This window comes from Sus scrofa, chromosome 13 (assembly GCF_000003025.6).
Source record: "Sus scrofa isolate TJ Tabasco breed Duroc chromosome 13, Sscrofa11.1, whole genome shotgun sequence".
NCBI classification, from domain to species: domain Eukaryota; kingdom Metazoa; phylum Chordata; class Mammalia; order Artiodactyla; family Suidae; genus Sus; species Sus scrofa.
In genome coordinates, this window is record NC_010455.5 from 69,817,452 (window position 1) to 69,841,947 (window position 24,496).

Below are 24,496 nucleotides of genomic sequence, written 5' to 3' on the forward strand. Positions count from 1 at the left end.
CTGAAAACAGAGGTTGGCCCTTCTCCCAAGTAATCAGTGGCCTGCAAGTCTCTCTCCCCAGCCTGACTCTAAACTCCTAGAGGACAAGGACTGGGTCTTGGTCTCCTCTGGGTCCAAGTGCCCATCATACAGAAGGCACTCAATAAATGCTTCTTGCATTATAAATAACTGGATGGACAAACACCTTCCAGAGCCTTTGCTGCCAGTCTTCCCCTACTGCACAACCCCCAGAACCCTTTTCACCCCAAAGAAACTGCCCTGCGCCAGGGTTACGCAGACTGACTGGTCCCCATGAGGCACAAGGGCCCAGGCTTCCCGACTCAATCCGGGATTACTGCAAAGGGCCACGCTGGCTCTGGGGCTCCTGTGGGATGGCTGAGGACAAGCTACAGTTCATTCTTCCCTTCTGCTAGGGCGGAACTAGGCTCAGATTCTGTGGAGTTGATGGCAGTCAGGGACTGACTCTTTCTCTGGGAAGGCTTCTCAGACTTCCTCAGCCCACAGCAATCACTTCTCACCTCAACCTGCACATCCACTCCTTCCTGTCCTTCCTGTCCTGGGTCCTAAGTCCTGGCCACTTTTACTTTCATCAGGCCCCTGAAGGCAAGATCCATCTGCTGCCTTTTTTTTTTTCTTTTGTTGTTGTTTTAGGGCTGCATCCGAGGCATATGGATGTTCCTAGGCTAGGTAGGGGTCAAATGAGAGATGTAGCTGCCAGCCTACACCACAGCCACAGCAACCCTAGATTCAAACCACATCTGTGACCTACACCCAGCTCACAGCAATGCCGGATCCTTAACGCACTGAATGAGGCCAGGGATTGAACCCACATCCTCATGGATATTACTCAGGTTCATTATTGCTGAGCCATGACGGAACTCCAAGATCCAAGCTCTCTTTATGGCCTTCCTCACACAGAGGGGGTGTGAAATAATTTTTCTTCTGCAGAATTGAAGCCTTAGGTAGAGAGAGCAGGGTAGGCAGTAGACAGATTTTCAGAATTATGAGGAAGTCAGCCACATGTCTCTTTTTGCCCTGCAGGCAGGACTTCTGAAAAGGATGCCCCAATTAATAGCTAAGTCTCAACCATTCTTCCAACTGTTGGCCCCAGCCTCTGGGCTGATTTTATTTATCTGTAATTTATACCCAAGACTGCTTCCAAAAAGGATTTGAGGCAGCACTGGGCTAATAAAGCATTTAAATTGAGGCATTTCCTCGCTTCCAAGGTGCTGCCTTGATAGAAATATTTAGTGAGGAGCTTGGCTGCAGGGCCATAATAGCTGGAACTGTCATTCTGCCTGTCACTCTGATGGCTGGTTCCTTTTGGGGTGATGGGTATCCGGGGAAAGCATTTAACAAGTTTCCAGTGTGACAGGGAGTGTGAGAGAGGAGGCCACCCTAACCCTTACCCACCAGCTTTCCTAGACTGCCATGGATTTGCTGTTGGGTTACAACCAGCTCCAAACACACACACGCAGACACAGACACAAACACAGACAGTGGAACTGAATGGATTTTTAAAGTCCCAGGAGAGGAGTGTGGGAAAGCTGGGTGAGCCTTTAATATCACTGCACATATGAGGAAACAGTCCAAACAAGGGAAAGGATGCCCAAGGCCTGAGACCCCCTGCTAGCTGAAGCTCTTTGCCAGCCTCCTGACTCAACAACACTTCCTGGGGGTGAAGGGGGGCGGTCCTTGTAGCTCTCAAAGTTCAAGAATCTAAAGACAGTTCTCTGAGCCTTGGGATTTCATGTGAAAATATTCCGAGATGTTTAGCCTGGAAGCTTAGGGTCAACATTTGGAAATCCCATAACCTACAGTAAGTAGATATTTCTTTATTTGTTGTTTATCTAGTTAGAAGTTTGTACTATAAAGCAAACCTCCGTGCATTCTCAAACAGAAGGGATATAACCATATGCTTTGGGGCAAGTCAGTCTCCTTGGTGAACACTGACGACTCTCCTCTAGGATGTGGTAGTTTTCAGAAGCTATCAATGTCCTTGTCTGTTTACCTCTATACCAAAAGTCCCCAAAGTGGTCAGGCTTTCTGAGTTACAATGTTCTTTTTCATTAATGTCCAGCCTCCTTCCACACTGTCAAACTGCCTCTGTGAGCTTCCCTTAATAGGGACTCCACCTCCTAGAGCCCCACTGATCAGGAGAAATATAATGTGAGCTGCATGTGTAGTTTTAAATGTTTCTAAAGTCATGTTAAAAAAACATCATCAAAAGGTGAAACTAACTCTAACATATTTGTTTATTTCAACACATCAAAAATATGGTAACTGCAAATATAATCAAAATAAATGATCACTAAGAAATCTACATTCTGGGAGCTCCCATTGTGGCACAGTGGTTAATGAATCTGACTAGGAACCATGAGGCTGCAGGTTTGATCCCTGGCCTTGCTCAGTGGGTTAAGGATCCAGCATTGCCATAAGCTGTGGTGTAGGTCACAGTCATGACTTGGATCCTGCATTGCTGTGGCTGTGGTGTAGGCCAGGCCAGCAGCTACAGCTCCAATTAGACGCCTAGCCTGGGAACCTCCATATGCTGCGGGTGCGGCCCTAAAAAGATAAAAGACAAAAAAAAAAAAAAAAAAAAAAAAAAAGAAGAAGAAGAAGAAAGAAAATGGAATGTAGATTTCTATGTCTTTTGTCTTTTCTAGGGCCTCACCCGCAGCATATGGAGGTTCCCAGGCTAGGGGGTCTAATTGGAGCTGTAGCCGCTGGCCTGGCCTACACCACAGCCACAGCAACACGGGATCCAAGCCATGTCTGGGACCTACACCACAGCTTACAGCAATGCCGGATCCTTAACCCACTGAGCGAGGTCAGGGATTGAACCGGCAACCTCATCGTTCCTAGTTGGATGCGTTTCTGCTGCGCCATGACGGGAACTCCTACATTCTCTTTTCATACTAAGTCTTTGAAATGCAGCGTATGTTCCCACTTCCAGCCTATCTCCATCTGAAATTGTCACATTTCAAGTGCTCAATAGTCATCTGTGACTCATGGCTACCATACTGGACAGCTCAGCTCTAAAGCTCTGATCCCAGATGTGAATGACTGAGGCTTGCCTAGGTCTAGGGGACATGTTTAGTACAGGGACACAGAGTGATTTCTTTCAGCTGCTCATGGGGATCTTCAAGTATTTATGTTCTAGTTCTTAGCCATGTTCCAAATTTCAGAGATTACCAAACAAGGGGTTGCCAGAAAAATAAAGCATTACTGCAATTTTATGGGAACAAAATTTTTTCTATTATCTATTGCCTTTGACAAGAAAAGTAAATGCACGTTTTTAAATACAGTCTAAAAAGGTCCTAAAGAATATATACAAGTGACTTCATATATCCTGTGTACTTAGTCACCCAACTATGACTTTTAGAGTAAGAGCATGGAACCAAATGGGCAGAACAGACTCATCAATCAGCACAGCCAGGCATCTCAGTCCAGATGGACTCAAAATTCTGGAGTTGTTTTTGCTCACTGAAGAGGACAGCCTGAGTTTCCTGGGTGCTCAATGAGACCCCTTTAAGAAGCACTCTCTCCCCAAACCCCAGCACCTCCCACAGCGCCCCTCTCTCTGGCACACCATGCCAGTCAAACGGGGTCACAACCCATGTTGATGCTTTTGACCCTTCCATTAGACTGAGAGTATTTCAGAGACTAGAGGGAGTGAGGCTTCTTCCACTACATTCCCAACAGCCAACCTGGCACACAACAAGTGCTAATACACATTTACAGAATTAGTTAATGAATTATTGAAGTTGAAATGCTGCTGAAATAAAAGAGCGGTAGAAAAAACAGGTGCAATGCTTCCGTCCAGGAGAAACAGAGGTGTTCTGCCTTGTTCAGATAACATGGGTCTCCAACAAAAGCCTGCCTCTCATGTCCCCGTGACAAGGAGGACATGGGGCTTCCTGTTCCTATGGGCTCTGTCAGCCCTGCAGGTCTGTGAGCCTGATGGCATGTGGTGGCAAATGTCCTCACAGCACAAGGGTCTCCCTCTGGGGGATAACAATGTATCACCCAAACTTGGATACTTCTGAGGGTGAAAGGGATGCTACTAGCAATTCCTGGACTAATAAATGTAAACCAAGACCAGCTATTGGAAAACTGGGAAGTGTGGTCCTCCTGTTCCTGCTCCAAGGAGGCTTCCTGAATGAGCCAATCCCAATGAGTGCCTCATGTGGAATGCAAGTGACCAGAGCTACCAAGAAGCCCTTGGCTACCCCAGTCTCATGGGGAACATGAACTGTTCTCCTCTGGACTAAAACCCTCAGGGATCAGGGATTTTGTCCCCTTTGTCCTCTCCATATCTTTCCACAATGTTGACTCTGGACCAGGCACACAGTAGGATCCACAAAGACCCAGCAAATGAAGAACTAGGTTTCCAGACTCTGCTATTTTCTCATCTAACCCATTAGCAAGTATTTCATTTGAAGCAGTCCTTGTGCTGGGCCCTGGGGGAACAGACATCAGTAGCAACTGCAGGGAATTCCCAGTTTGGTAGAGGATGCTGGCCTGTTAATAAAGCTGTGCTGGAATGAAGGACAGTTGTGGCTGGGAGGGCCGAGCAGGGAGACAGGTAGACATGGGACAGGAAAGGGGTTGGTGGGGAGGGTCATCAAAACACGGGCAGTTATTCTGTCCTTCATCATCTCTCCCTCTTCTGGTCACAGCACCATGATTTTCCTTTAGGAAAACACTCCTGCCTCATCATTTGCACACTTGGGGCTGATGGCACCCCTTGGCTTCTGGCAGCCTGGCCAGTGAGATCAACACACACTCCTGGCCACAGAGAATATTTCAGGCATGGGCAGCAGATGGAGCCAATGATGTTGGTGTTGGCACTTCTATCGGAACACTTAGAAAAAAGAAGCCCTCTTTCTCTTGGGGAGACTAAAGCTGGTAGAACAGTGAGCCCAGAGATGCTCATGACCATCTTGTCACCCTAAGGGAGGAACTCCTTGTGAATAAAACCAGTAAAGAGAAAGGTAGAGCCAAGAGGTGAAGATCTGGTGGAATCATTTAAGGACCTGGATCCAGCCATGCTTGAAGCTGCATATCTACAGACTTACTTTTCAGTTTACTGAGCCAATACAGTCTCTGCATGCTCAAGCTAGTCTGAATTGGATTATGTCACAACAGAAAGACTCTTGAGAGAAGTTTCATGGACAAGGTGGTACTAAGGTCAGACCATGAATGATGAGTCGGAGTCCATTAGGTAGAGAAAAAAAGTAGGGCTTTATATGGGGTGGGGGAAGTAGAAAGAGAAAAGGTATTAAGATATGAAGGGACAACCACATTAAGATGACCTGGGGGAGTTTCCGTCATGGTGCAGCAGAAACGAATCTGACTAGGAACCATGAAGTTGCAGGTTTGATCCCTGCCTTGCTTAGTGGGTTAAGGATCTGGTGTTGCCATGAGTTGTGACGTAGGTCCCAGACATGGCTTGGATCCTGCATTGCTGTGACTGTGGTGTAGTCTGGCAGCTGTGGCTCTGATTTGACCCCTAGCCTGGGAACCTCCATATGCCACAGGTGTGGCCCTAAAAAGCAAAAAAAAAAAAAAAAAAAAAGAAAGAAAGAAAGAAAAATGCCCTGGGGAGTTCCTATTGTGGCTCAGAGGTTTAAGAACTTGACTAATCCAGGAGGATGCCAGTTCATTCCCTGGCCTCACTCAGTGGGTTAAAGGACCCAGCATTGCCATAAGCTGCAGTATAGGTCACAGATATGACTCAGATCTGCGTTGCTGTGGCTATGGCTGTGGCATAGGCTGGAAGCTACAGCTCCTATTCACCCCCTACCCCAGGAACTTTGATATGCTGCAGGTGTAGCCCTAAAAAAATGACCAAAAAAAATGCCCTGGGGTCAGGCCTGGGTAACTGGTCTATGTGCCTTACCCGTTTATCGTGAGATGTCCCATGGGGACAGTTGTTGGCCGATATGGGGAGTGTTACTGTCTCATTCAAGGAGGTGAAGGTGACCATGATGGAATCCTGCCCTAGCACCGTCAGCTTCATTTGCTCATTCACCTGTGGATGAAGAAACCGGTACTCAGTGGACCCCTGTTCCTGTTGTCCACCTATCCCTTCCTGACTCATCACAAAGCACAGAATCCCTTTGGCTTGGAGCTGAGGGAGCTATACAATCTTTCTGTTATTATGTTAGAATTTACTTTTATGGAGAAGACATAAGAATTCCAGTTTATCTTTGGGGGAGAATCAGTGGAACAAGTAATGATGGTTGCTTATCCCTGCCCTTTCCCTTTCCAATCCAAACTTGGAACCACCTGTGAAGGAGACATGGGGATCGAACTGGTGTTGGTTCTGGTAGAGCCAAACAGTAATGCACCTTGGGTAAGAGCCAACATGGTCCCTGAATCTGACAATATGTCTCCCCAGGCCCCAGGTCTGACTAGGAGTCTTTCTCTACAGCTTGCAGGGCTCCTTGGCAGGGGCACCAGAGCTTACCCTTCTGCAGGTGGGCAGTCAGATGCCAAAGGGAAAGTGAGCCAGGGCCAAGCCACACATGCTTGGTCCCCTCTCCTGTAGTCAACAAATGTGTCACTACTCTTCCCCTAAGGAGGAGCCACCCTTCCCCATCACTTCCCAAAGGGTGGGATTTCCTAGGTAGCAAGTAGGCTGCCCTTATAGCAACTCATTCCTTGTTGAGAACTCTGTGGTCTTGGGTGAGTCTCAATCCTGCTCCTTGTTAGCAAGCGACTGGACCTCTCTGAAGCTCCTAATCTTCAATACGAAAGAGTCAAAAGGCTAGTATTAGATTCAAATGAGAGAAAGACTATGGAAGTGGCTTCCTAAACCACAAAGGGCCACACCAAACACAAACGGATATTATCAGGATGTGGCAGAGCAATGCACATGTAAGCCCTGGACAGTTCGAATGTGCAAAGAATGAATTATGCACCATGGCCCCACTAGGGGCCTGGGTGTCTGCAGCTCTACAGCTGTGTGGCGAAGTCTCCTCAGTCTTGACACCCCAATCTACAAGCACCCCAGGACTCCTCAGAAGTAAGAAAGCACTCTCCATCTTCATTCCTTCCTTTTCCATCTACAATTCCACTTGGTCCAAAGGTCCAGCTCAACTTCCTTACCATTGAGCTCCTTCCTCATTCTCTGCAGTCTGGATGCTAATCCCCTTCCATACCCTGAAAACATCTGATTCATGACCATCTCCCTGCCAAGTCTGTGACATCTTGAAACCTGTAGGTCACTTTCACTTAAGAGAGACACTACTGGCTCCTGCTCTCCTTCTAGAGAATACAGAACAGCTGTGAGCTGTGGTTGGAAGCTCAAGTGCTATGGTTGGACAGGTTCCCACTGACCAGCTGGGCACATCAGGCAGGTTGCTTACCTACTCTGAGCCTGAAGACAGTAACAGAATCTTCCTCTGAGGGCAATGAACAGATTTCACAGAAAAAATAAGCAAAGGGCTTAGCTTGGTAGAGCTGTTTTTAATTATCTTGCTCCCTTGGCGTTTTTTTGTTTGTTTGTTTGTTTTTTCTTCTTCCCTCTTCCCGGTGTCCCAAAGATGGTGCTCTACAAACTCAGGCAGTGGTTATCTTCTGGGAGTTCATGAGCCAGTTCATGTATCCATCGTGCCCAATCTTTCTTAGTAATGAGGATCCCTATCACAACAGGGATATGTTCCACTGAGCCCAGTCAGCACATCTAAAACCACATGGGTCTCTGAGCCTCTCAGAAACTACTTTGTTCCACCCAGACACACACAATCCATAAGGATCATTCCTCCTCCTCTCGTTTCTCCTCTATAGCCCATTTCTGAATGCCACTGATTTCTTTTACTGAAATGGCCCCTGTAAAAAATATTATTACTACCCTTCTTTATGTCAGGTCTGACTAGTAACTCCTTAACTAGTCTTTCTACTAGCCCATCCACTGACCTTTCCTTTTCTGGTTGACCTTCCACACAAATGCTGGCCAAGCATGCCAGTCCTCAGCTTAAAAAACAACCAGCTCGGAGTTCCCGTTGTGGCGCAGTGGTTAACAAATCCGACTAGGAACCATGAGGCTGAGGGTTCAATCCCTCGCCTTGCTCAGTGGGTTAAGGATCCGGCGTTGCCATGAACTGTGTGTGGTGTAGGTTGCAGACATGGCTCGGATCCTGAGTTGTGGTGGCGTAGGCCGATGGCTACAGCTCCAATTAGACCCATAGCCTGGGAACCTCCATATGCCATGGGAGTGGCCCTAGAAAAGGGCAAAAAGACAAAAAAAAAAAACAAAACCCAGCTGGTTATACACCCAATATAGGTGAGTCAGCTCCCAACAAACTGATCCTCCCACAGAACCTGAAAAAAATACATAAAACATCTACTCAAAGGCTCAGAAGAATAAGAAAAAGCAGACAGATTCTTTTTTGAGGGTCAGCACCTGCAGCATGTGGAAGTTCCCAGGCCAGGGACTGAACCCCCACCACAGAAGCAACCCAAGCCACACTGGTGACAATGCTGAGTCCTTAACCCACTGCTCCACTGCAGGAACTCTCAAAAGCAGACAGATTTTGAAGAGTTAAGACTTAAAAGGACCAAGATAGCATGAATTCTTTCAGCACCAAAGAACCAAATGACCAAACATGGAGCAAACTACAGTCACAGAAAAGTAAGGTGAGAATTCCAAAAGGGACAGGGAAATAGAATCAACAGTCCACAATTTCAGCTGATCACTGAACCATGTGTGAGCAGTGTAGATGTAAGGCAGCTTACTCCCAGGGGAATAAAAAACTGAACTGAGATTTCAGCTGCTGTCCCACTGTGAGTGGGACAAAATTTGTGGTATAAAGCTAACCATATCTACTGCCTGTTAAAACAGAAACATAAGGAGTTCCTGTTGTGGCCACAGTGGAAATGAATCCAACTACTCAGTATGAGGTTGCAGGTTTGATTCCTGGCCTCCCTTAGTGGGTTAAGGATTTGGCGTTGCTGTGAGCTGTGGTGTAGGCCACAGACAAGGCTCAGATCCTGAGTTGCTGTGGCTGTGGCACAGGCCAACAGTTACAGCTCTGATTTGAACCCCAGCCTGGAAACTGCCATATGCCATGGGTGCAGCCTTAAGAAGCAAAAAAAAAAAAAAAAAAAAAAAGAAAGAAAGAAAGAAAAACAGAAATATACACTCTGAAATATATAAGATTTCAGAGACTTCACAACATCTATAATGTCAGCAATCCAAAATTATCCAACATGTGGGAGATGGGATTAAGACAGTGGAACAGAAAGCCTGAGCTCACCTTCTCTCATAAAAACAACAAAATTACAACCAAATGCTGAACAACTGTCAACCAAATGAACTGGAAACTTAAAAAGATATCCCACTCCAGAAGACAAAGAGGAGGCCACATCAAGATGGTAGGAGGGGTGATTACAGGATATAAGCAATCCCATACCTGCCAGGCAGGCAGTCCACAGACTGGAAAGTAACTGTATCACAGAGGCTAACTTACAGGAGTGAGAGTTGTGAGCCCAACATCAGGTCCCCATGCCTGGGGATCTGGCCTTGAAAGAAAGAGCCCCCAGAGCATCTGGCATTGAAGGCCAGTGGGGCTTGTGTGCAGGAGCTCCATGGGACTGGGAGAAACAGAGATCCTATTTTTGAAAGACATACACAGGCTTTCATGTGCACTGGGTCCCAGGGCAAAGCAGAAGCTCCATAGGAATCTAGGTCAGACCTGACTGCAGTTCTTGGAGTATCTCCTGGGAAAAGAGGGGGTTACTGTGGCTTGTTGTTGGGAAAGGACGTTGGAGGCAAAGCACTGGGGAATATTCATCAGCATGTGTTCCTCTAGAGGTGGCCATTTTGGGAAACCTGGCTCCACCCATCAGTGCTGAGAAGCCCCAGGGCAAACAATAATCCAGGTGGGATCACAGCCCCACCCATAAGTAAACAGGCTGCCTAAAGCTCCCCCAGGCACACAGCTGCCTCTAATCTCACCCAGAGACGAAATCTCACCCACCAGAGGGACAGGAATCAGCTCCACCTACCAGTAGGCAGGCACCAGTCCCTCCCATCAGAAAGCCTACAAGTCCCTGTACCAACTTCAGCCACAAAGGGGGTTAGACATCAGAAGTAAGAGAGGTACAACTCTACTGTGTGCGAACAGGTCACCACACCAAACACCTATAAAAATGAAAAGGCGGAGAACTACAACTCAGAAAAGGGAGCAAGAAAAAACCCCAGTAAAACAGCTAAGTGATCTGGAGATTATCAGCCTCCAGGAAAGAGATTTTAGACTGATAATGCTGAACATGATGCAAGATGTTGGAAATAAACTGGAGGCAAAGACTGATAACTTACAGCAAACCCTGAGCAAAAAAATGTAAGATTTAAAACTTATGCAAGGAGACATGAAAAATATAACAACTAAAATAAAAAATTCATTAGAGGCAAACAATAGCAGAATACAGGAGGCAGAAGAACGAATAAGCAAGATGGAAGACAGACTAGTGGAAATCACTGAGGCAGAAAGAAAAGAGAAAAAAGATTGAAAAGAAATGACAACAGTCTAAGAGAACTCTAGGACAATTTTAAACCCACCACCATCAGTATTACATGGGTGCGGGAAGGAGAAGAGAGAGAGAAAAGGACAGAAAAAATATTTTTAAATATAATAGTCGAAAACTTCCCTAACATGGGAAAGGAACCACTCACTCAAATCCAGGAAGCGCAACGAGTACCATATAAAATAAACCCAAGGAGGAACACCCTGCGACACATATTAATCAAACTGACAAAAATTTAAGACAGAGAAAATACTGAAAGCAGCTAGGGAAAAGAAACAAATAATATACACAAGAACCCCGATAAGGTTATTGTCAGATTTTTCAGCAGAATCTCTGCAGGCCAGAGGGAGTGGCACCATATACTTAACATGATGAAAGAAAAAAAACCTCCAATCAAGATTACTTTACCCAGCAAGGTTCTCATTCAGATGTGAAGGAGAAATCAAAAGCTTCACAGATAACAAAAGCTAAGAGAATTCAGCACTACGAAACCAGCTTTACAACAAATATTAAAGGAACTTCTCTAGGCAGAAAAGAAAGGTCACAACTAGAAACAAAAATACCACAAAGGACAAGGCTCACCAGCAAAGGTATATATACAGTAAAGATAGGAAATCATCCATACACGAATATGCTACCAAAATCAGAAATCATGAGGAGAGGAGAGTACAAATGCAGGACACTGGAGATGCATTGCAATTAAGAGACCAAAAACTTAAAACAATCTCACCTATATATATACACTCCTATATCAAAACTTCAGGGGAGTTCCCGTCGTGGTGCAGTGGTTAACGAATCCAACTAAGAACCATGAGGTTGCGGGTTCGATCCCTGCCCTTGCTCAGTGGGTTAAGGATCCGGCGTTGCCGTGAGCTGTGGTGTAGATTGCAGACGCGGCTCGGATCCCGCGTTGCTGTGGCTCTGGCGTAGGCCGGTGGCTACAGCTCCAATTGGACCCCTAGCCTGGGAACCTCCATATGCCGCGGGAGCGGCCCAAGAAATAGCAACAATAACAACAACAACAACAAAAAGACAAAAGACAAAAAAAAAAAAAAAACTTCAGGGTAACTGCAAACCAAAAATCTACAATTGATACACAAACAAATATGAAAAATCAACTCAAATACAACACTAAAGATAGTCATTAAACCAGAAGAGGGGAGAACAAGAAGGGAAGAAAAAAGAGCAACAAAACCAAATCCAAAGCAATTAATAAAATGGCAATATGAACATACATATCAATAATTACCTTAAATGTTAATGGACTAAACACCCCAACTGAATGGATACAAAAACAAGATCCATATACATGCTGTCTTTGAGAGATCCACTTCAATCTAGGGACACATACAAATTGAAAGTGAGAGGATGTTATGATGATCATTGTACAACTATAAATGTAATAAATTCATTGAGTAATAAAATAAAAAATTGAGAGGATGAAAGAAAATATGCCATGCAAATGGAAATCAAAAGAAAGTTGAAGTAGTGATACTCATTTGAGACAAAATAGACCCTAAAATAAAGAATGTTACAAGAGACAATTATGGACATTATGTAATGATCAAAGGATCAATCCAAGAAGAAGATAGAACAATTATAAATATATATGCACCCAACATAGGATCACCACTATATATAAGGCAACTGTAACGACCTTAAAAGGACATATCTACAATAACACAATAATAATGGGGGAATTTAACACCCCACTTACAGCAATGGACAGATCATCCAGACAGAAAATCAATATGCAAACACAGGCCCTGAATGAAGCATTGGCCAGATGGACTTAATAGATATTTACAGGACATTTCATCCAAAAGCAACAGAATACACATTCTTTTCAAGGGCACAAAGAACATTCTCTAGGATTGATCACATTCTGGGCCACAAATCAAGCCTCAGTAACTTTAAGAAAATTGAAATCACATCAATCATCCTTTCTGACCACAATGTTATATGACTAGAAATCAACAATAAGAAAAAAACTGCAAAAAAACACAAACAATATACTACTAAATAACCAATGGATCACTGAAGAAATCAAAGAGGAAATTAAAAAATACCTAGAAGCAAATGATAATAAAGATACAACACTCCAAAACCTATGGGATACAGCAAAAGCAGTTCTAAGAGGAAAGTTTATAGCAATACAAACCTACCTCAGGAAACAAGAAAAAGCTCAAATGAACAACTTAACTATACATCTAAAGCATACAGAGATAGAAGAACAGACAAGACCTAAAGTTAGCAGTAGGAAAGAAATCATAAAGATCAGAGCAGAAATCAATGAAGTAGAAATGAAGAAAACCATAGAAAAGATCAATGAAATGAAAAGCTGGCTCTTTGAAAAGATCAACAAAATTGATAAATCCTTAGCCAGACTTATCAAGCAAAAAAGAGAGAGGACTCAAATAAAAAATTAGAAATGAAAAAGGAGGAGTTACAATGGACATAACAGAAGTACAAAGGATCAGAAGAGACTACTACATGCAACTATATGCCAATAAAATGGAAAACCTAGAATAGACAAATTTCTTAGCACATTTCTTAGAAAAGTTCAACCTTCCAAGACTAAACCAAGATAAAATAGAAAAGATGAGTGGACCAATCGCAAGTACTAAAATTGAAACTGTGATTTAAAAACTTCCAACACACAAAAGCCCAGGACCAGATGGCTTCACAGGCGAATTCTATCAAACATTTAGAAAACAGCTAACACCTATCCTTCTGAAAATATTCCAAAAAATTACAGAGGAAGGAACACTCCCAAACTCATTCTATGAGGCCATCATCACCCTGATACCAAAACCAGACAAAAATACCACAAATAAAATTACAGGCCAATTTCGCTGATGAACATAGATGCAAAAATCCTCAACAAAATACTAGCAAACCCAAATCCAACAATTCATTAAAAGGATTGTACATCATGATCAAGTGGGATTTATCCCAGGGATGCAAGGGTTCTTCAGTATCTGCAAATCAATCAGTGTGGTACACCACATTAACAAACTGAAGAATAAAAACCATATGATCTTCTCAATAGATGCAGAAAAAGCCTTTGACAAAATCCAACACCCATTTCTGATAAAAAACCCTTCAGAAAGTGGGCATAGAGGAAACTTACCTCAACATAATAAAGGCCATATATGACAACCCACAGCAAACATCATTCTCAATGGTGAAAAGATGAAAGAATTCCCGCTGAGATCAGGAACAAGACAAGGGTGTCCACTCTCATCACTACTACTCAACATAGTTTTAGAAGTCCTAGCCACAGCAATCAGAGAAGAAAGAGAAATAAAAGGAATCCAACTTGGAAAGGAAGAAATAAAACTATCACTATTTGCAGATGACATGATACTATACCTAGAGAATCCTAAAGACTACCAGAAAACTGTTAGAGCTCATCCATGAATTTGGCAAAGTCACAGGATACAAAATTAATGCACATAAATTGACTGCATTTCTGTACACTAACAACGAAAGATCAGAAAGAGAAATTAGGGAAGCAGTCCCATTTACCATCGCATCAAAAAGAATAGAATACTTAGGAATAAACCTACTTAAAGAGACAAAAGACCTGGACTCTGAAAATTGTAAGACACTGATGAAAGAAATCAAGGATGACACCAACATATGGAAAGACACATCATGCTCTTGGATTAGAAGAGTCAATATTATCAAAATGACCATACTACACAAGGCAATCTATAGATTAAATGCAATCCCTATCAAATTACCAAGGACATTTTTCACAGAACTTGAACAAAAGATTTTTTAAATTTTTTTAAGATTTTTTTTTCCCACTGTACAGCAAGGGGATCAAGTTATCCTTACATGTATACATTACAATTACATTTTTCCCCACCCTTTTGAACAAAAGATTTTAAAGTTTGTTTGGAAGCACAAAAGACACGGAATAGCCAAAGATATTCTTAAAAAGAAAAATGGAGCTGGAGGAATCAGGCTCCCTGACTTCAGATTATACTACAAAGCTACCATCATCAAAACTGTATGGTACTGGCACAAAGACAGAAATATAGATTAGTGGAACAGGATAGAAAGCCCAGAATTAAACCCACACACCTACAGTCAACTCATCTATGATAAAGGAGGCAAGAATAGACAATGGAGAAAAGACAGCCTGTTCAATAAGTTGTGCTGGGAAAACTGGACAGCTACATGTAAAAGAATGAAGTTAGAACTCTTCCTAACACCACAAAAAAATAAACCCAAAATGGATTAAAGACATAAATATAAGACCAGATACTATAATACTCTTAGATGAAAACATCGGCCAAAAACTCTCCGACATAAACCCCAGCAATATCTTCTCAGATCCACCTCCTAGAGTAATGACAATAAAAACAAAAGTAAACAAATGGGACTTAATTAAACTTAAAAGTTTCTACACAGCAAAAAGAAACCTTAAACAAAATGAGATAACACACAAAATGGGAGAAAATATTTGCAAGTGAAGCGAATGACAGGGAATTAGTCTCCAAAATTTATAAACACCTTCTGTAGCTCAATACCAAAACAACGACAACAATAACAACAAAAACAACCCCATCAAAAAATGGGCAGAAGATCTAAACAGACGATTCTCCAAAGAAGACATACAGATGGCCAAAAAACACATGAAAAGATGTTCAACATCACTCACTATTAGAGAAATGAAAATCAAAATCACTCTGAGATACCACCTTACACCAGCCAGAATGGCCATCATCAAAAAGTCTACGAATAATAAGTACTGGAGAGGGTGTGGAGAAAATGGAACCCCATTACACTGTTGGTAGGAATGTAATTTGGTGAAACCATTGTGGAAAACAGTATGGAGATTCCTCAGAAAACTAAAAATAGAATTACCACTTGATCTAGCGATCCCACTCCAGAGCATCCATACAGAGAGAACCATGACTTGAAAAGATACATATATTCCAATGTTCATTACAGCACTCTATACAATAGCCAAGACATGCAAACAACCTAAATGTCCATCAACAGAGGAATGGATCAAGAAGATGTGGTACATATACACAATGGAATATTACTCAGCCATTAAAAGGAAAGAAATAACAGCATTTGCAGCAACATGGATAGACCTAGAAATTATCATGCTAAATGAAGTCAGTCAGACAATGAGACACCAACATCATATGCTATAATGTATATGTAGCACTAAAAAAAGGATACAATTAACTTCTTTGCAGAACAGATACTGACTCACAGACTTTGAAAAACTTATGGTTTCCAAATGAGACAGGTTGGGGGGTGGGGGGGTGGGATGAGGGTTTTGGGATGGAAATGCCTATATAAAAAATTTGGGTTGTGATGATGATCCATTGGTACAACCTTACTGTTGTAGAATATTGCTTCTGTGCTTGTAGCTGCAAGCTCGATTAGCTACTGGAACTCATATGCGTAGAAGCGGCCCACAGAAATAGAAAAAAAAAAAAAAAAAAAAAAAAAAAAAAAAAAAAAAAAAAAACAAATGAACAAACAAAATTATCCAACATGTGACAAACAACTGAACTGTGAGCCATTTTCACAGGTGTTGAAATGATCAGAGAAGGACTTTATAGCAGCTAATTTAACCATACTGAGTGATCAAAGGAAAATATACTTGTAATGAAGGAAAAATTACAAAATCTCATCAAAGAAATGGAAATTATATGTAAAAAAAAGAACCAAATGGAAATTCTAGAGTTGAAAATATATACCCAGAATTTTTAAACTTCACAGGATTAGCATAATAGTAGAATGGAAATGACAGAATGATGTCAGTGAACTTGGAGGTAGATCCATGTAACCTATGCAATCTGAAATGTAAATAGAAAAGTATTGAACAACAACAAAAATAACAGACTGTCAGTGACCTTTGGGACAAAATTATTAAAAAGTCTAAAATACATGTAACTGGAATCTCAGAAGAAAAGGAAAGAGAGTGGAGCACAATTTCCCCCTAAAATAATGGCAGAAGACTTTCCAAATTTTGTGAAAGATGTGAATTTACAGATCAAAGAAGTTTAGTAAACTTCAAAAAGGATTTATATTAAGGCAACTATACCCAGAGACAGCACAGTCAAATTTAGAAAACTAAGAAAGAAAATCTTGAAACCACATAGAGAAAATGAACAATGATTTGAATAACTACAGAGTTCTCATCAAAAACTATGGAGGACAGACACAGGAAGACAATATCTTTATCAATTTTTAATTTTTTTGTGTGTGTGCTTTTTAGAGCCGCATCTGCAGCATATGGAAGTTTCCAGACTAGGGGTTGAATCAGAGCTGCAGTTTATGGCCTACACCACAGCCACAGCAATGCAGGATCCAAGCTGCATCTGCAACCTACACCTCAGCTCTAAGCAACGCCGGATTCTTAACTCACTGAGTGAGGCCAGGGATCGAACCTGTATCCTCATGGATATTAGTCAGGTTTGTTAGCACTGAACCATGACAGGAACTCTAAGAACAGTATCTTTAAAATACTAGAAGGAAAAAAAGTCAACCAGAATGCCATATCTAGCAAAAATATTCCTTCATAAAGACATTTTTTGACATGAAAGAAAACAGAATATGTTGCCAGTAGATCTGCATTTAAGAAACTGTAAAGAAGTTCTTCTGGCTTAAGAGAAATGTTACTGGGGGAAACCTAGATTTTCAAAGAGGAATGAAAATGCTGGGAACAGTAAATATGTGGACAAAAAACAAACTGGCCACTGCAGCCTCCTACATAGCATGCAACTCCTCAGCCTGACATCCAATGCCTCTACTCCATGATGCATAAGACTCTTGCCTTCTTTTCTTTCAAGAGAAGTACTTACGAACTTTTAATAATGCTGCCTGAGTCCCAACTCCAAGCCTTTACAGATGTTTTTTTCTCTACCCAGAATGCTCTTCCTCCTTTTCTGTGTATCTATGTGAATCATATGCACACACATTCATGTTACGACTCAATGCCACTTTGTCTTCCAGGCCACCCACTCCTGACTGCACCAGCCCCTATTGTGCATTTCTGCATGCAGCTCCAGAGAACAGAAAAAGGAACCTAAACCCACCACTAAGACACTTTAGTGATATCAAAGCACCTTCCCACCACTGTTTGATTTAGTTCTCACAAAAGCTGTGTGAAGTTGAGGGGGAGGCTCTGGTGGCCGAGCTTGTATTGATCAGGTACCAAGACTCAGAGAAGCTGAGTGGTTTTCACAAAGCTGAACAAGCCAGGGTTTGGAAGAGCTGACATTAGTATTTGACTCCTCAGATCTTCATCCCAATTCTCTGTCCACCTGGCCATACTGACATATAGAAATGGTACCTGCCAGCAACTGATTTGTAGATTTTTGGATTGTAAACAACTACTAAAAGTTAAATATCTCAATATACTTTTGGACTGGGAGTCCTGGACCTGGTCAAGCAATAGAAAGACTTGTGAAAACTACAAAATCCAGAACCATGAGAGACCAACTGCATCAGAATCCCTCTGGGGCCATGCCTGGGATCTACACTTTCGTTTAAGTCCCATGGGTGATTCTGATATGTAGCCACAACTGAGAACTCTTAACTGCATGACTAATTGTAAAATGGCTGAAATGAATCATTTTAGTCTGGATTGTCTTTTAATCCAGACAGTGGTCCCTGGGAGAAGGCAGAAATGGATGCGGGCTGGAGTACCACGAGGACAGGAAGTCCGAGCAGGGCTTTGAAGGAAGGAAAATTTGGACTGGCACAGAGAGCTGTATTTCAGGCCAGTGAGGGTAGGAAGGGTGAGACATGTTAAGGGATTGAATGTTTCTGTGCAGAGGTATGATATATAGGAATTGAGATGTAAGAATGAGAATCCAGAGGCCAATGCAGAGGATGAACAGGAAAGGCACGAGACAGGATGCTTGAGACCCACCATGAACTCCAAGAGTGCCTCTGTCCTGTAACTCTTTTTTTTTTTAAATAGCTGCACCTATGTGTGGCATATCGAAGTTCCCAGACTAGGGGTCAAATCGGAGCTGCAGCTGCCAGCCTATTCCACAGCCATGGCAACACAGGATCCAAGCCACAGCTGTGACCTATGCCACAGCTTGCAGCAATGCCAGATTCTTAACCCACTTAGTGAGGCCAGGGATTGAACCTACATCTTCATGGACATTGTGTCGAGTTTGCAACCTGCTGAACCACAACAGGACCTTCCTGTCCCATAACTCTTACCCTGGGTGGATTCTATGTTCTGTGATCTCTCTCTGAATCCCAACCCCGTGAGTTTGTCCCTCTCACAGCCTTTATCCTTCTCTACTATGTAGTCATTGTTCCCTAGATTTTTGGGTTCCTTGACTGGTCTCATCTATCTTTCTATCCCAAAGATTTGTGATTTTTAACAATGGGTAATTTTTTACCCTTTAGAGTCATTTAGCAATGTCTGGAGATATTTTTGGTTGTCACAACTAGGAAAGAGGGTACTACTAGCAACTAGGGTAATACTAGTAAATATCCCACAATACATAGTTATAGTAGGCCAGGGATTGAACCCACATCCTCACAAAGACAATGTCAGGTCCTTAACCCACCGAGCCACAATGGGAACTCTGACTCTCAGATTTTTATTTGTTTGTTTCACAAATAGTAAAAATATGAAAATAAGAATTGGGGAGGCCAATATAGAATTACTAACTTTTCTTACTGCCACATATAGGGATTAAAAATAAAACAATCAACCATTATAACAGTTACTTCCTTAAAAAAAGGACATTTTAACTAGGAAAGTATAAAATTATAAATAATAAAAATAAAATATGAAGGCTATTACCAAGAAAGTTCAGTACAGCATTCAATAGTTGATTCAGGCTAATAAAAAGTTCACTTTAGCCAACCCTGGACCACGGCCATCCACCTTGGGAATCTCTGAATGAGATTATAAGCTCCTTGAGGCCAGGGCTCCCATCTTCCAGGTAGCCCTCTGGTTCTTAATGGTGGGCAGTCCAGGTAATAAGGCTGCTGAGGAAGCCCCATCTCTGCTGCCCACCCCTACCTTGTATTCCAGAGAGAGCAAAGTCTCTGTCTTGGAGGTCCAGCTCCACTTGTGGACTACATAGCCTTTGTAGTCATTGGTAGTTCCGCCTTCCTCATCCAAGATCAAGACGTATGGGCAGCTAGGAGAGATACAGAAATGAGGGGCTGTCACCAGGCTCCTGAAGGAAGCCCTCATCACTACAGGCTACAGGCAGGCAGGGGTATGGGACTCTGCTCCAGCTGGAGAAACTGTGGACTCCTGCAGGCAGCCCTGCTTCCTATGCCTAATAGGGTCCAAGGTCCCTTCACATCTGTTGATGCTACTGGGGGAGTCTGTTGGGAAGGACAGGTCTGAGGGAGATGGTGGAGACTCAGATCAAACCCAAGAGGGAGAGAAATGGAATGTGTGCCTAATGCCCAGGAGCCTGAGCATGTAAGTTATCAGGCACCAAAATGGGAAATGGAACATCACTAACAGGAGAATAAGTCATTCCTACCACGAGTAGTTCCTTAGGAAAATCAGACAGAATCAACATTTGGCATGTTTCTCTTAAAAACGCCATGGAAGTAGTACCAAGGCCTCTCTTCACTGTTTCCTGGCATAAAATATTTCTCTTCCCTACAGAACTCTTCCATGAATCCAGCCAACAGTCAAGATCTTAATGCTCTGGGGGTACAGTGGAGTATGGTTTGAGGAGTTCCCTTCTTATTGCCTGTGATATGCAATAGAAAGACTTGTGAAAACTAGTGGGTTAAGGACCTGACATTGTCTTTGTGAGGATGTGGGTTCAATCCCTGGCCTACTATAACTATGTATAGCAGCAAGTGAGGGCTTCAAAGCACCTATGTTCCTACAGGTACTGCTTTGGCCCTGCCTCACTGCCTCCCCAGATCTCTAGTTACTTCCTGGTCCCTTATTTTCCCATGGGCTCATATATTCTACCTCACTGGCCACCTTGGTCACCCTCAGAGATATTTCCATGGGGCTAAAATTCCCCCAAACCACTTACCTGGCCTTTAGGTTATGCTGAACGCAGCCCTGGCCTTCAGCACTGAACATGGCCAGGAAGGAGAAGCTGGGTGTGTCATTAAAGAGGCAGGTGATGGCTCTCCCTTTGCAGCACGTGGGGATTTGACACATGGCAATGTTCCCAGAGGGATAGCTGGCACAAGTTGTTAAGTAGAACCAACAGAAAACTCTCCAGGTTCTGCTTCATGAAAAGCAAGTCTACATGTCAAAGTGTTTTAGCTATTTGATACATCATTCCCAGTCTTCAAAGACCATCCCTGCACTTTGTATAAGTAACAACTAAATGATTATGGAACCAACCATGCCCCAGGTGTTTCCCTATATCCTCTTTCTATTGTTCACAACCATCATGTTGTATATAATATTATCTTCATCCCACAGTGGAGTAGTGTTTCCCTGAATGTAAGGGGTTTCTTGGGATGTGAGACTTTCAGTAATAAAATCAGGAAAGTCCCAGAAAAACCAGGATAAGTTGTTCATCTGACAAATGAAGAATCCAGCAAGCAGAAAAATGATTTGCCTCACATCACATCACAAGGAAGTGGTAGAGCCACTATGTGAATTCTGAGGCTAGAGATATTTCTCATGTGGTCAGGCTAATGCCCTTCTGATCAATCTAGGAGAGCAGACAATGTCTCCCTGTTCATTTTCCACTAAGGAGGCACCAAGGAGCACTGATCTTGACTAAAGCCTTTATGTTGTGGGTAGCTACTATCTTTTTTGTAGGAATTTCAAAAGTGCCCCAGACAAGAATTTCAATGGCTGGTATTGGATTTCATTCTCTTAATCTTTCCCCACTCAACTTATACAAAACAAATAGAAATTATAAAAAAGTAATCAAAAAGAAATTATGGATATGAATAGTACAATAAATAAAATTTAAAATTTACTAGAGGAATTCCCATCATGGCGCAGTGGTTAATGAATCTGACTAGGAACAATGAGGTTGCAGGTTTGATCCCTGGCCTTGCTCAGTGGGTTAAGGATCCAGCATTGCCATGAGCTGTGGTGTAGGTTGCAGATGCAGTTTGGATCCCGCATTGCTGTGGCTCTGGCCTAGGCTGGTGGCTACAGCTCTGATTCGACCTCTAGCCTGGGAACCTCTACATGCCATGGGAGCATCCCTAGAAAAGGTGAAAAAATAAATAAATAAAATTTACTAGAAGGGGTATTTCCCATTGTGGCACAGCAGAAATGAATCCAATTGGGAACCATGAGGTTGCAGGTTCAATCCCTGGCCTCACTCAGTGGGTTAAGGATCTGGCATTGCTGTAAGCTGTGGTGTAGGTTGCAGATCACACACTGCTGTGGCTGTAGCATGGGCCAGCAGCCGTAGCTCCAATTCAACCCCTAGCCTGGGAACCTCCACATGCCATGGGTGTGGCCCTAAAAAGCAAAAAGCAAAAAAAAAAAAAAGAAAAAATTTACTAGAGGGGTTTAGATAAGTAGAAAAAAGAATTGGTGAACCTGAAGATAGAGTAACCAAAATTATCCATCCTAAAGAGCAAAAAGAAAAAAGAAATGTAGAAAAATGAACAGAATACAGGAGACCTGTGCGACACCATCAAGTGGACCAATGTCTGTGTAAAAGGAGTCCCAAAATGGGGGGGGGGGGAATATTTGAGAAAATAATGGTTGAAAACTCTGCATTTCTTAAAAAAGACATGAATATACACATTCAAGAATTTCAACAAACTCCAAGTAGGATAAATTCAAAGAGAGCCACAATGACATATTTTTAACAAAGAGCATAAAGACAAAGATGAAGAAAGAATCTTGACAGCACCAAGAGAAGATACTTGTCACGTAAAAAGAATCCTTAATAAGATAAATGGCCAATTTCTCATCAGAAATCAAGGAGGTCAGAAGCACTGCAATGGAATATTTAGAGGTGGGGGGGAAAAATCTATCAACCAAGACTTTTATACTGAGCAAAACTATCCTTAAAAAAATGAAGGAGAAATTAAGACTTTCCAGATAAACCAAAGCTGAGGGAGTTCACCATTTACATCTTCCCTATAAGAAATGCTAAAAGTTCTTAAGAATTAAATTTTTAAAAAATACTTGACAGTAACTCAAAGACATACAAAGGAAAAAAAAAAAAAGAACACCAGCAAAGGTGACTATATGTAAGTAAATATAAAATTTGGTATTACATTATTTTTGGTTTCTATTTCCTCTTTTTTTCCTACATGACTTGAAAAAACAAATGCATAAAATAATAATTGTAAATCTATGTTAATGGCGCATTTGTATAAAAAGCTAATTTCTGTTAATAACAAAATAGAGGAGGAGGAATGGGGCTGTATAGGAGCAGAGTTTTATACGCTATTAGTATTAACCAACTGATATTAACTCAAACCAGTTTGTTGTCAATTTTAATACTCGAATGTGTTAGTTTCTTGGGGATTCTGTAACTCAGTACCACAACCTGGATGAGCTTAAAAGCAGAGACTTATTCTCTTACAGTCTGGAGGCTAGAAGTCTGAAATCAAGGTGCTAACAGGGCCATGCTCTTGGAGGCTCTGGGGAAGAGTCCTTCCTTGTTTCTTTCTACTTCCTAGTGGTTGCCAAGAGTCTTTAGCATTCCTTGGTTTACAGATGTGGCATTCTAACTTCTATCTCAGTCATCATATGGTCTTCCCTCTGTGTGTGTCAGTTTTCTCTTCTTTTAAGGACACCAGTGGATTAAGGCCCACTCTAATCCAATATCTTAATAATTGCACCTGAAAAGATCCCATTTCGAAATATGGTCATGCTCTGAAGTTCTAGATGAACATAAATTTTTAGCAGACATTATTCAACCCATTATACCAGGGTAGCCACTAAAAAAATAACTAGAAAATATAGAAAAAAGGAAATAAAAAATGACATGCTACAAAAAAATCAAACACAAAAGAAAAAAGTAATGGAGGAACTGAGATACAAAAAAGATATGATATAGAAAGCAAATAGCAAAATGGCAGAATTAAGTCCTTCAATATCAACATTTACTTTAAATATAAATGGATTAAAACCTCCAAACAAAGGCAGAGATCTATCAAATGGATAAAAACAAGAAGAAAAAAATCATTTGAGTCTCTTGTAGATGGCATATCAATTATTTTGTTATGACTCATTTTTTTTTTTTTTGGTCTTTTTAGGGCTGCAACTGTGGCATAGGGAAGTTCACATGCTAGGGGTCAAATCATAGCTGCACCTGTGGGCCTACAAAACAGCCACAGCAATGCCAGATCCAAGTGATGTCTGTGACCTACACCACAGCTATAGCAATGCTGGATCCTTAATCTACTGAGCAAGGCCAGAGATTGAACCCATGTCCTCAATGATACCAGTCCGGTTCATTACCACTGAGCCACAATAGAAACTCCTGCAAGAGACTCATTTTAGATCCAAAGATACAACTAGGTTTAAAGTGAAATGACATAAAAGAGTATTCCATGCAAATATCAACCAAAAGAGAGGTGGCTTTATTGATACCAGATAAAATAGACTTTAAGTGATATTTTTTCACAAGAGACAAAGAAGGATATTGTATATTAAGAAAAGGGCCAATACCTTAAGAAAATATAAGTAAAGATGTATACAAACTTAATAACAGAGCTCCAAAATATATAAAGCAAAACTGTCAAAATTAAAGGAATAGGTCTATAATAAGAGTTAGAGATTTCATCACCTTACTTTTAATTATGGCTAGAAAAACTAGGCAGAAAATCAATAATGAAACAGACCTGAACAATACTATCAATCTGCTAGACCTAACAGGCTTATACAGAACATTCCACACAACAACAGTAGAATACACATGCTTCTCAAGTTTACATGGATTGTTCTCTAGTATAGATAGTATGTTAGGTCACAAAACAAATCTCAATAAATTTTAAAAGATTAGAACCACAGAGAGTATATTCTCAG

The 24,496-nt window shown here is 41.9% G+C and overlaps 1 protein-coding gene across 1 annotated transcript in view; it reads right to left on the reverse strand.

Annotated features, from left to right (window-relative positions):
- The window catches only part of C13H3orf20 (chromosome 13 C3orf20 homolog), a 111,677-nt gene that overhangs the window by 40,300 nt on the left and 46,881 nt on the right, over window positions 1–24,496 (reverse strand). The window contains exons 7-9 of the mRNA XM_021069369.1: window positions 20,562–20,714; window positions 19,571–19,691; window positions 5,906–6,037 (exon numbers count right to left, since the gene is read on the reverse strand). Coding sequence (XP_020925028.1) covers window positions 5,906–6,037; window positions 19,571–19,691; window positions 20,562–20,714 — 406 coding nt within the window. The remainder of the gene's footprint in view (window positions 1–5,905; window positions 6,038–19,570; window positions 19,692–20,561; window positions 20,715–24,496) is intronic.